Consider the following 14,531-nt stretch of genomic DNA (forward strand, 5'->3'; position numbering starts at 1 on the left):
TTCTTAACGTAAGGTAGAAAAGAGAAGCCTCTGACATACAGGAAGAAAACTGGAAAATACATTACGTCCTAACACACAAGATACAGACAGATAGACCCACCAGTGATAAAGTGCCATATGTGGCTGTATTCAAAAGCATTCAACAGTATTCAAAACTAGACAACATTCAAAACTAGTAATAAAGTCTGTTAGTCTGGGGAGCTGGAAAAATAGAGCTGAACATATGAATTCAAATCAGAATTTTGCACAAAATTCAACATTCTGTACTTGGAAATATATGTCATCCATCCACTGAGACATACAAGTCCACCTATATATATATATGATCCCATATGGATAACACGTTATACTGTACTTGATCAACTGGTTCTTTAGTCAAAGTCAAGATTTAATGTTGGGCTTCGCACAAACATTTCAAACCCAGAAATATAAACCTTTCCCCCATGATGTTCTCTTGATTAATTACATTAATTGCAATATGCCTAAACCAAAATCTCTGTAATTCCAGCATCTGAATTTGAAGGCACAGGATTGCAAGAACATTCCAGTTCCCAAGAACATTCGTGATCAACAGGATAACATTCATTGATACAAAGGCCCCAAAGGCAAGAATCGAAACATGAAAAGATAGGAAAATTAGCTCAAGTGCTGCTTAAGCATGCTCAATTTCCTCCGGCCCAGATCTATTCAAATCACCCTCTTGAAATACTTATTCAAAACCAAAGATGCAAGTTCCCCAAGATAAAACAGAACTGTAAGAACCTACAAATGTGACACATCATCAAAATGCGATAAAAGGGAGAGGAACGAAGATCATAGATTCCCACCCCCCCTGAAACTACCCATAGGGGAGGGAAACAGAACTCTAATGGGATTTTTATACATCACTAAAGAGACTATTTTGATATTTTAAGCTACTGACAAAAAAAAGGAAGAGAAGAAAAGAGGAAACTATAGCAACAAAATTCCCAGCAAGAGCAAAAATATACAGTCCAGGGCCAAGATGCGTGCACACACAGCAAACTGATGAGAAAATATATCTTTTTTAAAAAAAAATAATTTCCTAGAATACTGGACAGCTTATCCAAAAGTTGTTTGTACATTTAGGCAGGATCTTGCCGAAAAGGCGATTTTAATCAAAGGCTTTTTATGGTGGCAGTTGCAGCTTGTTTCTTCCATTTGTTTGCCCTTAAAGGCTGAGCTATTCATTCTAATTGCATTAGGGACAGGCTGTAAATCCCCTTCTCCATTCCCTTGTTAGAGAAGGGCTTTTTATGGGTTGGGGGTTTTTTTAGCGTGGAAAGGAGGACATTATGCAAAAAAGAACTCCTAATAGCTATTCAGTCACTGGGCTTCCGTGACAGCTTTATTTAAGGACCAAAGCTTGTTAACAAGCTGAATGGCTAGCAGTTTAATGCAAAACAGATCTGCTTAGAACACAGCAACACCCCTACCCCGCCCCAATTTTTTCTTTTTTTTGCTGAATTTCATTTCATTCCATAAGGCCACATTCTCCATGGTCTTGATATGAAATACAGTGGAGCCTCCGGTCACGACTGTAATCTGTTGCAGGACTTCAGTCGCAACCCGATTTGGTCGTGACCGGAAGCAAGACTGACTGCACATGCACGGACCAAAAAAATTTGCCACGGCAGTGTTTAGTCACCACCCGAAGATGTGTTTGCAACCAGATGCAAACATTTTCTGAAATTTTGGTCATGGTCAGAAGTGTTCGTGATCTGAGGTTCCACTGTAGTCACAAGTGTTTTAGATTTCAAAATGTACAACATTAGGACTCCATTCACCCACAATGTGTGTACAAATTCCAGTATGTTCTAGATTCTAATCAACTTGTTTTAAGGTAACTATTTTAATTTGTTTTAAGCTAACTATTTTAGCTGTGAAAGTTGAACCACAAGGAAGGCTGAGCATCAAAGAATTGAACTACGGTGCTGGAGAAGACTCCTGCGATCAAATCAGCCAGTCCTAGAGAAGATCAACCCTGACTACTCTTTGGAAGGCCAGATCCTGAAGATGAAACTCACTTTGGCCACCTAATGAGAAGGAAGGACTCACTAATGCTGGGAAAGATTGAGGGCAAAAGAAGAAGGGGACGACAGAGAATGAGGTGGCTGGATGGAGTCACTGAAGCAGTAGGCGTGAGCTTAAATGGACTCCAGAAGATGGTAGAGGACAGGAAGGCTTGGAGAAACATGGTCCATGGAGTCGCGATAGGTTAGATACGACTTTGCAACTAACAACAACTAATTTAACCATTGAAAAACATTACATTATTTTTACTTTTAAAGATGGACATCTAAGAAACAATGGTAAGTTACCCTCAAATAGGTACATCATGAATATATGTTCAGTTACCTTAAATGTATCAGAAATGTAGATCAAAGCTTTAAAAATGAAAAATACCTCCAGAAATGCAAACTATTTTTTTTTAAGTAGCATGACTAAATGAGAAACTCTGGAAATTTCCAGAAAATTTTCCACCATCTCCTCTTTAATTCTTTGTCAGCCTTCAAGATTTTCTCCCTTTGCTTTGCATCTTTCGGCTGTCATAAGTAACGGTGGGAGGAGGGGGGGGAAAATTATGGGAAGTGAGCTGGAGGTGTTACAAACTAGAACTGTATAAACTGGCGGGGGGAGTACATTCTTGCTTAGGTTTCTATTCCTTGCTTAGCTTTCTCTTGTATGCTATGCGCAGCTGCAAACCTTTATCAAACTATGCCAAGGTCAACGGACAGAAGCCTCATCACCACCTGGAGATGTCCACATGATGATATTCACAACTTTTAATTGGAAGAACCATTTGAACTATTGGGGGTGGGAACATTGCCATTACTTTGTATATGTGATTTACGCGCCCATTTTCTCAGATTCAGAATTCTTTTGTTGCTACCACTTGATTTCCAGTAAAAGATATCTTTTCTCTGATTAACGGAGTCTAAGTATTTCTTTCTTGGATTTTGAATGGAGCACCAGCTGACATTCTTGTTATACTGATGTGATACCATTTGGTAGTACAGTGGTTAGAATGCAGTATTGCTGGCTGACTCTGCCCAGTGCCAGGAATTTAATCCTGATTGGCTCGAGGTTGACTCAGCCTTCCATCCTTCCGAGGTTTGTAAAATGAGGACCCAGACAACGGGGCAAAATAAGCTGACTTTAAACCACTTAGAGAGGGCTGTAAAGCACTATGAAACGGTATACCAGTCTAAGTGCTATTGCTATTGCTACCATCAGGCTGAAAAAAGATTTATGCAATCTGCCTAATTTGATCATTAATTAATCCAAATGGAAGCCTGATGGTTGCCAAGCCATCTAGAGTCACGACTGCATGGAAGATCTAGGATGACAGATTTGGGCCCATCTGCTTTGTATTAATAAGGGCCCAACTTTAACAAATAGTGAATCCAAGGATAAAGATCTAAGGTAGCAGAGCTGGAAAAGATCAGCACTCCTGAGATTCTGCAGAACTGCTGTTTCTAGTTGACAATTATCTAGTTGACAATTATAGCACAGATGGGGGAGAAAGGTCATGTGATCTATTCTATTTCCTACTTCCCAATAGCAGATTTTGGACCACAATAAGTTTCAAAACCTAACCATTGTAAGGAAACAAGGGCAGGCTACAAAATGACTGTGGTCTACAGAAATTCTAACTCATTGATCAGATGTTCCACCTAATATTTTGTTATGTGGTTGATATATTTAGATAGCTAGGATAGTATTAATATACTTTCCACCCATTGTCCAGTTTTCTCTTTTCCTGCACTTGCTGTGATAATTTTGGTCAGGGCAACTAACCTGGTGAATTTCAATGTCATTGGTGATTCCAGGCCTTCCTGCAAAATAGTTACCAAAAGGTGATATAGTTCACTGCTGTTCAAGCCACTGATCTACAGCATCCCACAAATTATGTCTTTCAATATCAATATGAAACCCCTGAGAGACAATTCATTCATTCATTTATTTAGATTTGTCAATCTCTTACAAGATAATAGGTATAAGTATATACATAGTTATGAATACATGAAATGGGTACATATAAGAAAAATAAAAGAAACAATAGGACAGGGAAGGTAGGCACATTGGTGCACTTATGCACACACCCTACAGACCTCTTAGGAAAGGGGTGAGGTCAACAGTAGACAGTCGAAGGTTAAAGTTTTTGGGGTTTGGGGAAGAAATCACAGAGTCAGGTAGAGTATTCCAGACACTGACCACTCTGTTGCTGAAGTCGTATTTCCTGAAATCAAGTGTGGTGCAGTTAACCTTGAGTTTGTATCTATTGTCCAGATATTACATGTGAGAGAAAGAGGGTGAAGACAGATCCTCCCTAACAGTTCTCAGAGTATATGGTAGATGCACATAGTTAGAGTGCCTAGTCGGCAAATTTCTATCTATAGACATGGAAACAATAAAGACCTCCCCTTGGAAGAATCATCATCAATCGTCTTTCTTGAGGGCCTGTGTCATGCCCCTGGTGGAGACTGACTCTGAGGGAGGGGAGGAACAGCAGATAGGGAGTGGAGGTATGGCTCCGGAGGTTGTGGACGAGGCTAGGGAAGGGTAGAGGCTGGCTGAGCAATGAGAAGAGGACCCAGGCCCATCCCCTATCCATCCTAGGGCACACAGGGAGGAGAGGATAAAGGAGAGATGTGGTCTACTTGGGAGGAGAGGGCCTTGATCCTCTTCATGGGCTGCAGCTGTGATAACTGAATAAGAATTTGGATCCGCGTACTGGCAAACGCTGGAAACAAAGCGTGTTTTATTTTGGTCTGAAGTTATCTTGGTTGGTGTCCTTCCAACAGACTGTGCCTTGTTATTTCCTTGAATTTGGTAAATATTTCTCCTGTTCCGTTGTGGAAATTTCATCATTGTAGTTTGTTTGGTTTTTTATTTCACCTCTATCTGCTCATTAAGTTCAGACTGTATTGCTTTCTTTTGAAGGCTATTTTTGAGTAAGTTTTATCTCCAACTGAGTATTATTGAACAGTGGGGCCAAGTTGGAGGCATTAAAGGACATTTATGTACATTTTGGATTTTGTTACGATTGTGTTACACTCTGGGGCATCACAGCCTGATGGTAAATTATGGGAATGGAATGGAGTGGAGTGGAATGAATGGAATGGAATGGAATGGAATGGAATGGAATAGAATAGGAATAGGAATAGAATAGTTGGAAGGGACCTTGGAGGTCTTTTACTCCAACCCTCTGCCTAGGCAGGAAATCCTACACCACTTCAGACAAATGGCTATCTAATCTCTTCTTAAAAACTTCCAGTGTTGGAGCATTTACAACTTCTGTGGGCAAGTTGTTCCACTGGTTAATTGTCCTGGCTGTTAGGAAGTTTCTCCTTAGTTCTAGGTTGCTTCTCTCCTTGATTAATTTCCACCTATTGCTTCTTGTCCTGCCCTCAGATGCTTTGGAGCAGGGGTCTCCAACCTTGACGACTTTAAGACTTGTGGACTTCAGCTCCCAGAATTCCTCAGCTAGATTTGCTGGCTGAGGAATTCTGGGAGTTGAGGTCCACAAGTCTTAAAGTTGCCACGGTTGGAGACCTCTGTTTTGAAGAATAGAGTGACTCCCTCTTCTTTGTGACAGCCCCTGAGATATTGGAACACTGCTATCACGTCACTCCCTAGTTCTTCTTTTCATCTTGCCTCAGCTCTCTCTCTTACCTTGCTACCATTCCAACTTCTTACAGGCTACTCTGGAAGAAAATACATTTTGGTGAGACCAATAGCAAGCGCAACAGAAATGGAAGGGGGGAAAAATGGAAATTCTTTCTGCTACTGGTCCTGTCCAACTTGATTATAACATGGGATTATACATGATTCTCCCCATCAATTTTGATAAAGATCATTTTTCCCCAATTGAACTGTTCTTTCAGAACATTTGAAAAACAATTTAAGGGAAGAATAGAGTGATTTCTATACATGTTGTAAACCTACACAAAGGATACAGTCTTAATGGCTCTATTCAAAAAAGGAACCGAAGAAAATTATGCTTTTAATGTATCTCTCTGAAAAGAATATATTTCATCCTTTTTTTCCTTTTAAAAAGCAGTAAAAAAGAGCAGAAGGGTCCAATCAAAGCAGACTCCAATTTTCAGAGTTTACTTTTAAACAGCCCTTTTAATGTTTTACCGAAAGCAAAATTTTACCAGGTCGATATATCAGGGCTGCCCAGCTCATTCCTAAACAGAAATCACAGCTAATCAGAAAACATAAGGTTCTACGTGATGATGATAAATGCAAAATGCTTGCATAAGCAAGTGGAATGGTTTGCTTTTTGAATGGGCTTCGGAACTCTAATCTCCCCAAGGTATCCCGTAAATTTCCATCTCTGAAGCCCAAGCCCAATTTACATTTAACAGCAAAACTGTACAGATAAGAGACTGAGGGAAAATCAAGCGTGAGAGCCCCAGTTAACTGATCTAGTCTTGTCCTCTGAAGCTGTTCATTCCCCTGAAATCTTTGGTTTTATTTTGTTCCATTTTCTATTTCTGTCATGCATATTAACAGAACTGTAAAGAGTATGCAGCTTTTGTCAAAAATAGCAACACCCACCCAGACCCTACTTGCCCACATCTGAGGAACATAAGTCAACATTAATGACGATGAGCATTTCAAAAGGTATGGTTTATACAGTATTTGTGTCTTTGGAGTAATTTCACTCCCATTCACTCATTCCCACCTTTCCTATCACATGTCTCCACTGTTCCTCTGGCGTTCACATTATAGCATCCCATTCATCCTTCCTATGCTGTCTGTCTCCCACAGAACCATTATCTGTTTCTACCCACAAAGATACAGTGTGACTCCAAGATGAAGACACTGAAAAAGGCCCCCAACAACTTCATTGAAGTATACAGGCTTTGATCTTCTGTCTTTGTACATTTGGAATCCATCTTCCCCCTCATCCTTCCCACTGCCCAGAACCTTCTCAGTGCTCAGTTAGGTACTGCCAAACTTAGCTTGTTCAACCAATTCACAGGAAGCAATGATCCGCCATGCTTTCTTCCTCACTGTACTCCAATGAGACGAATGGAAAGTTCAAGGACATAAGAATGACCTGTAATGGGCTAATGGCATGGCTCCAATTCCCACATACTCAAGTAAGTAAGTCCTGCCTGCCTACTTGAGTATGTGAGAATTGCTATTTGTCTTAATGGACAAGAGAGTACAAAATGAGGGGGTTCTTGGTACCCTCTGAGCTTGGTTGTTTTCTTGCAGACATTTCATTACCCAAACTAGGTAACATCATCAGTGCTGGTGCTGCTAGATTAGCACTGATAGTGTTACCTAGTAATGAAACCTCTGAGAAATCAACCAAACGAGAACACCAAGGATCCCTCATTTCAGCCCTGAGCTACAATTATTCTCCTTAGAGAGCAAAAGTAATCTAAGCTGAAGATGTTTAGAACATCAAAGCAGCCTTTTCGAGCTCAAAAGGCAAAGCACTCTGGTTTGGTCCCATTCTAGAAACAACATTTAGTGTTTGCCAGCTGTTCTAAATACAGCATTTGAATGGTGTTGTGGTCTTTTGTTACAACAATTTTTCAAAGCCTTCCCAATCTAGCCTGCTATCTACTTGGATTTGGTACTTCATACAAACTGCTACTGCCAGTCAATTTTCATAAAAATTGAGGATGATTAAGTCAACTCGCGAAGCTCTCAAGTTGCCATAGGCAAGGGGGATGGAGAATTGAACTCACAGCTGCATCAAGGAGCTTGCATCTCAGTCAAAATAAAGCACATTCCAGCCGACACATCAAGGTCATCTCTACAGAAACCCACAGCGGCTGGAGGGAGTGATTTCTACAACCTGTAAAATTGCTTTGTTGGGGACTGTGACTGATGACACATCTTGGGGGGAGGGGGAAACAGGGTCAGAGGCAAAGCGCTCATTAACTGAGGTCAGAGTTGGCTCCACTTGGTCTGTGCAGACATGAAGCTCCTAATAAATAACTGGAATTTTTTTTGAAGCTTGGCTTGAGGCTCATGATTTAATTAGGGCATTGGTCGAAACACTGACAAATTACTTAAAATGAAAAGCCAAATCAGGAAACTTGAATATAATGGAAATAATGCTTCCATTATTTGCCACAATGAATTCTAAAACCTAATGATAACTATTCACCACTAAAATAATACCCTTTAATATATAAAATATCTTGAGATATGTTAAATCATATTTATTTTCTTATATAAAAATAATTTTTAAACCTTTTTGGCCTCTGACGGACAGGTAGAAAGAGAGATTGTTTGAAAAAGTTATTCTGATTATTTCATTATTTTCCACCTCTGTAAAAGGTGTTCTAGCCTGCATTTTGATCTGCACAGAAGGAATGGCATGTCTCTGTATGAAAAAAAAAAAAGGAGTAAGAAAAACATTAGCCCTAAAGTCTCACCCAGTAGCACAATTACAATAGTGCAGTCCTACTGAAAGACTGATAAATATGATAAGTAGGAATTGTAGCCTGGAGTGAATAGAAGCTTTTACATCGACTGCCAATGCGCCCACACAGTCCGTGTTGAAGCACAACGAAAGGGAGGAATATGGCATAGGGCTAGAGGAGATTCCCATTCTAATAAAGCTGAAGGCGAGGACATGCCTGTGCACAGAAACATGAAGGTATTTAGGAGAAAACACTAGCTGGAAGTTAAGGCAGAGCTCTAGGCAAAATGACAATTAAGTCAGGAAGTGGGAAGACCAAAGCAAAGCTTCAGAGATCTTTTAGCTTAGGTGAGGCTTGACCAAACAAGAATCCTCCACTGATTGTGATGTATAACCTTCTCTTGTCCAAGAGTATGTGAGAACCATGGTGCAATTAAGTAGGTGGGTTCTTGCAAAGAAATGGAGAGGGGTAAGACAAAAAAATAATTATAATGTAATATAATTTGAATGCAATTAAAGTAGAATTTCATTTTTTAAAAATGCAATTAGATAGAATTACTCTCGTTCAGTTATTTATAAAATTTCTATGCCACCCATCTCACTACGTATGTAAAGCAAGTCTAGGCGGCTTACAATGTAATGAAAATAGAAATTGAAAAATGATTCCAAATATAAGAACAATTATAATTACAAGGATTAAATACAGACTTTTTTTTAAAAAAAAAACCCTCTGCCATTGCATCAATCATTCACAGCCCAAGGCATCTCAGTCAGGGCCCCTGCCAACTGGCAGAGTCAAGTTTTAAGGCCCTACCTGAAGGCTAGAAGGATGGGGATAGACCTCACCACTGGCAGCAAGATATTCCTAAATTCCTTGACTGACAGGATCCACAGTAGAATCACAGAGCTGTAAGGCACCTTGGAGGTCTTCTAGTCTAACCCCCTGCCCAAGGCAGAAATCCTTATACCATTTCAGACAAAAAGGCTGTCCAATCTTTTCTTGAAAACCTCCAATGATGGAGCACCCACAACTTCCAGGAGGCAACCTGCTCCATTGATTAATTGTTTTCTCTCTCAAGAAATTCCTCCTTGTTTCCAAATTGGATCTCCCTCTGATGAGCTTCCACCCATTGCTTCTAGGTCTATCCTCAGATGCTACGGAGAATAAATCAATGCCCTCTTCCCTGTGACAGCCATGCAAGCATTGGAGGACTGCAACCATGTCACCCCAAAGCCTTATTTTAGTCAGGCCAGACAAACCTACTTTCCTTAGCCATTCGTCATACAATTTCACCTCTGGAACCCTTATCATTTTTGCTGTTTTTCTCTGCACTCTTTCTAGGGCCCCAGCATCATTTTTGCATCATGGTGACTAGAACTGTACACAGTATTCCAAAGGTGGTCTCACTCGTGCAGTGTGGCGCAAGATTATCAGTTCATGAGATCTTGATGTTATACCTCTGTTGATGCGGCCTAGAACTTGAAGTTTTGGCTTCTGGGGCAGCTGCAGCCAGAATGGGGCAACTAACTGCAGCTAACTCACTGTGGCCATAGTCATCTTGCCTGGCCAGCTCACCACCGCCATCTCTTGTGGGCAACTCACAGTGGCTATCTTGCTACAGCCAACCCAGCGCAGTCATCTCCCTGCAGCCATCTTGCTGTGGCCAGCTTGCCACACAACATGGCGAACTCACCATGGGAAACATCATGGCAAACTCTCCGTGGGAAAACTCACTGCAGAACAATTCCACGCCAAATAACTCAATGCAATATTATCCCCCGTTGCTTCTTTGACATTATTTCCATTGAAAAAAAAGGAAACAATGTAGAAGAAACATTGAATAACATTTATCACATTGAGTTATTCTGTATGGATTGTCCACAGCGAGGAGATGGCCACACTAGGTTGTCTGTAGCAATATGTCCACATCAAGTTGACTGCAGCAAGTTGTCCTAGACCCACTGCAGCACGCTGTTGACTCATACTTAAGGGTGGTCAATCAAGACACCTAGATCCCTCTCACAGACACTACTGCTGAGCCAGGTACTGCCTATTTGGTACCTGTGCAGTTGGTTTTTCCTGCCTAAGTATAAGACCTTACTTTTCTTACCACTGACCTGCGCCTTTCTGGATAGGGCCCAATGCTCAAGTCTGTCAAGATCTTTCTGAATTCTGAATCTATCTTCTGGCATGTTGGCAATTTCTTCCCCAACTTGGTGTTAGTGATCTCCTTCTGCCAGAATGAATGGGGTGGGTTTAAAGGTGATAACCAACACCTTGAAATGGACTTGGAAGCCAATCAGCCGCCAGTGCAACTCATGTAACAGTAGGGCTACATGTACCAGCCTAGGGGCCTTCAGAACTACCTGTGCTGCTGCAGTCTGAATCAATGGTAGCTTCTGTGTAGGTACTCATCCAGGATAGCTCATGTAGAGTGTATTGCAGTAATCCAGGTGAGAAGTGACCAGGGAATGAGTGATTTATTATAATGGACTAGGCCCTGGAAATCAAGATTCACATCTCACTCAACTGTGGAGCTCATAGCACCAATTTATTCAACAAGGTTATTGTTGTGGAGGGAAAGTGAAGGGAGATCCTCATGTGTGCTACCTTAAGCTGTCAGATAAAGGATGGAATAAACCGGTGAATAATACTAAATCATATTAACCGCTCTGCAAGGCTGAAAATTGCTAGTGCAACTGGGGCCACGTGGACTTCCGGCCATACACCCCTGCCTTTCTATCTCTCTATAATCAGGAGAATTCAATGTCTTAGAGCAGGGCTGTCAAACTCCTGGCTCACGGGCTAGATGGATCATGCGCTGACCACACCCACACACAGTTTAGCAAAGGAGGGGAAAGTCCCAATACGTCACATGATAACACCGTGATGATGTGAGTTTGACACCCCTGTCTTAGAGGATCTAATAATCCTTAAACAGGATAGGACCATTTCAAATATCCTACTGTTGAACCTATAAGTTCAATGGCTTATTACACTATCCCACCAAAGGCATGAAAAACAAAAAGATTACTAGCTTTAACTCCAGGCACTTTCCTAACATGTCAACCTATTCAAAAGAATAGATTCAAATATGACAAAAACAATGTGAAGTGTGACTTTCCTGTGGCAGGAGTATATTCATCTCTGGGGTGAAATCTGACTAGTACTCATTCAGAAATCCTATTGGAATTGATTCCAAATGCAAGCAGCATTAGCACTGTAGCCTTAATGCTCAAGGGCTTTAAATTCATTGTCAAAAGGCAGGTGAATGATCATGTTTGACTATAGTAAAGGGCAAAACCTGATAAATATTTCACATACCACCCAATGACAAATCTGGCTTCCAAAGAAAATGTATTCTACAGAGAGTTGCAACCCCAGACGGATCCCATGTGCACATTTGCAACCTTCATGATTTTTAGCCTTCTAAGGAATAACTAGGCTTGCAAAAGTGAAGGTCTGAAAGTTAATGCTGGGCAGAAATGGCCCTTCTAAATATGTCCAAAATATATGGAAGTACCAGTTTCTTCAAATTTCTCAAGAAAAAGGAGTGGTTGTTCAGCATTTTTGTCAGTCAAACTCTTCCTTAGCAGGAATAGAATAGCCCAAATTGTTCCTATAGACAGATGACACACCATTTAGCTATCATACAGTAAAATGCACCCAAGAATAAAAGAGTTGGAAGGAACCTTGGAGGTCTTCTAGTCCAACCCCCTGATCAACCCTAACCCTTATACTATTTCAGATAAATAGTTGTCCGACCTCTTTTTAAAAATCTCCAGTGTTGGAGCACTCACCACAACTTCTAGAAGAAAGCCTTTCCACTGAGATTAATTGTTCTGTTGTGAAACTTCTCCTTATTTCTAGGTTGATTCTCTCCTTGATTAGTGTCTCTATTTTTTTTTTTCTCCTTCAAAATCCTGTTTCATCAGACTGAACCTGAACTACGTTGGGGGGGGAAGCAATTCTGTACTTCTCTGCCCAACATTACAAAACATGAAAGGAGAGAACATCCTTCATTGATGAATCCAGAGAAGCCTCCACAAACAGAAGGACTTTCATCCGATTTGGAGAAGACACCCAAGAGAATCCAAAACAAGGACTTTCATTTGATTTGGAGAAGACACCCAGAAAGTGATTGAAGCATGGGAGGGGAGAGGGAAGTGAACTTTTAAAGAAATTGAAGCAGACAGGTCTCAAGTATACCTATTCAAGTTGCAATGATCTCGAATTTGGGAACTTCTGTTAGAAGGAAGTCACAAGTAAATACCAGATCTCAGAATGGTAAAATTAGAGAAGATCCACAGGTTGCCTATGCAGGCCTTCCATACAAATGAAGCCAATCGTCACAGGAAACTTTGTTTAAAACAAAAGCCACAAGCCTGAGCAATCTTGTCCATGATTTTCCGAAGGCTGAATAACCTGACTTTGCAAAAATAACAACCCAACCAAGAACCTCCTTGGTGCACTTGGGGGGAAGGGGGGGTGTCACATTTAAAAGCACACCAAGCACACTCCTTCCTAGCTTATTCTTTTCAGAGAGTGGGTGTGCCCTTCTTTGTTTTCACAACTCTGGAAAGGGTGGGTGGGGGAGGCTTTGTGTGTACCAGTTGTGCACTTTCTTACCTCCATTTGTGAAGCGCAAAGCCGGGACACTGGTCCCTGCAGGTGTTGCAAGGCTGCTCCCTTTTCAACTCCCCCAAGGCGGTCAACTTCAATTAAGAAAAGAAGAAAAAAATATTTCCATCAATAGCAGAAAAGCAGCCTATTCTCCTTGCAAGAACCCCGGCAGATGATGGATGACACCTGCCTACTGACGAAAGGGAAAAGTGGGGGGAGCTAGTCTGACCTGAGATCTTTTAAAATTAATAAATAAAACCCGGCAACAATGTGTTGATTCCACGGAGGTAAACTGAGGGAGTAACTGCTCACTGGGGGGACAGAGAACCGGCCTTCTCCAGAGAAGGGGTGAGGGAGGCAGAAGGGGAGAAGCCGAGAGCCCACTGGGCTCAGGTGGGTGTCCAGCTGAGACCCCCGGCGCGATTCTTTCCGCACAAAGGGAGTCGCGAGTCAACGGGCTTTTGACTTCGCTATTGAGGGATGAGGTGACCCGCTTAATGACTTTAGGGGAGGGGCAGGGGGAGAGGGAGGGCAGCGTCCTGTCCCGAAGGTGCCCAGACAACAATGCTCGGGGTTTGAAAAGGGCAGCCGATCCGCCAAGTGGGACGCGTGGCTGAGGAATAGGGGATTCCCCGCCACATCCCAACCCCTTCCCCCCACCCCACCCCCGCCGCCGCCTCCACCCGCCCCGCGTCTCCCCTCAGCAAGCGCCCGGGTGGGGAGGGGTGAGGGAAGGAGGGAGTCCCTCACCGATCTGCTGGAGAAGCGCTTCCGAGAGCTCCGGCTGAACATGGCAGCGGCTCCCCACCGGCGAAAGGCGAGCGTCGAGCTGGCGGGTGGGACGCCGGCGGGCTGTGGGAGTCGCCCCCGAGAGCGTGGGAGACCCCGAGGAGCCGGCTGGCCCTTGGGCGGCGAAGCGGCGCGGTGCGTCTTAGCCGGGGAGGCTCGAGAGACGCGCTGGCTTTCCACTCGCCCTCCGCGCAGCCCTGGGCGGCTGGTCCCCTCCCCCTCGGCCCCGGGATGGCTTCGTGCTGCCTGCTGACCTCACGTGTCTTGGGCTCCCTCTGGGACTGGGCCCGCGCCTCTCTCTCTCTCTCTCTCTCTCTCTCTCCCTCGCTCCTTCCTTCATGCGCTCTAGCGCCTTAACGTTTCGCTTTCCCTCCCGGCCTTAATTAAGCAGCCGCCTGCGGGCTAGGTTTGCGCTCGCCTTGCCCGTTTCGCTCAGTAGCGCAATCTCAGCGCGGTTGTTGTTGTTTTCCCTTCATAAACCCAACCGGACGGGGCTGGCGATGGAAGCCAATCCCTGAGGATGGGACGTGGTAAAGGGGGAAAAAAAACTATAATTGCGCGTTGGGAAACGATCGAATGAATCGATGCGTTTTAATTCGGAGAAATAGAACAAATGATGGAAGCTATAATAGTTCTCCCGTTTACTAAAGCTTCCCAAAGTGATGAAGAAGTCAGCCAATGATAACTGACACAGAGGCA

General features: G+C 42.7%; 1 protein-coding gene across 1 annotated transcript in view; it reads right to left on the bottom strand.

Moving 5' to 3' along the window:
* Positions 1-14,019, bottom strand: part of PRICKLE2 (prickle planar cell polarity protein 2) — a 340,264-nt gene extending 326,245 nt beyond the window's left edge. The window contains exons 1-2 of the mRNA XM_087923606.1: positions 13,794-14,019; positions 13,050-13,135 (exon numbers count right to left, since the gene is read on the bottom strand). Of these exons, the coding sequence (XP_087779732.1) occupies positions 13,050-13,135; positions 13,794-13,835 (128 nt within the window). The 5' untranslated portion in view covers positions 13,836-14,019. The remainder of the gene's footprint in view (positions 1-13,049; positions 13,136-13,793) is intronic.
* Positions 14,020-14,531: the final 512 nt, after the last annotated feature.

This window comes from Pseudonaja textilis, chromosome 2 (genome assembly GCF_049901715.1).
Source record: "Pseudonaja textilis isolate UNSWEBS1 chromosome 2, rPseTex1.2, whole genome shotgun sequence".
In the NCBI taxonomy this organism is placed as follows: Eukaryota; Metazoa; Chordata; class Lepidosauria; order Squamata; family Elapidae; genus Pseudonaja; species Pseudonaja textilis.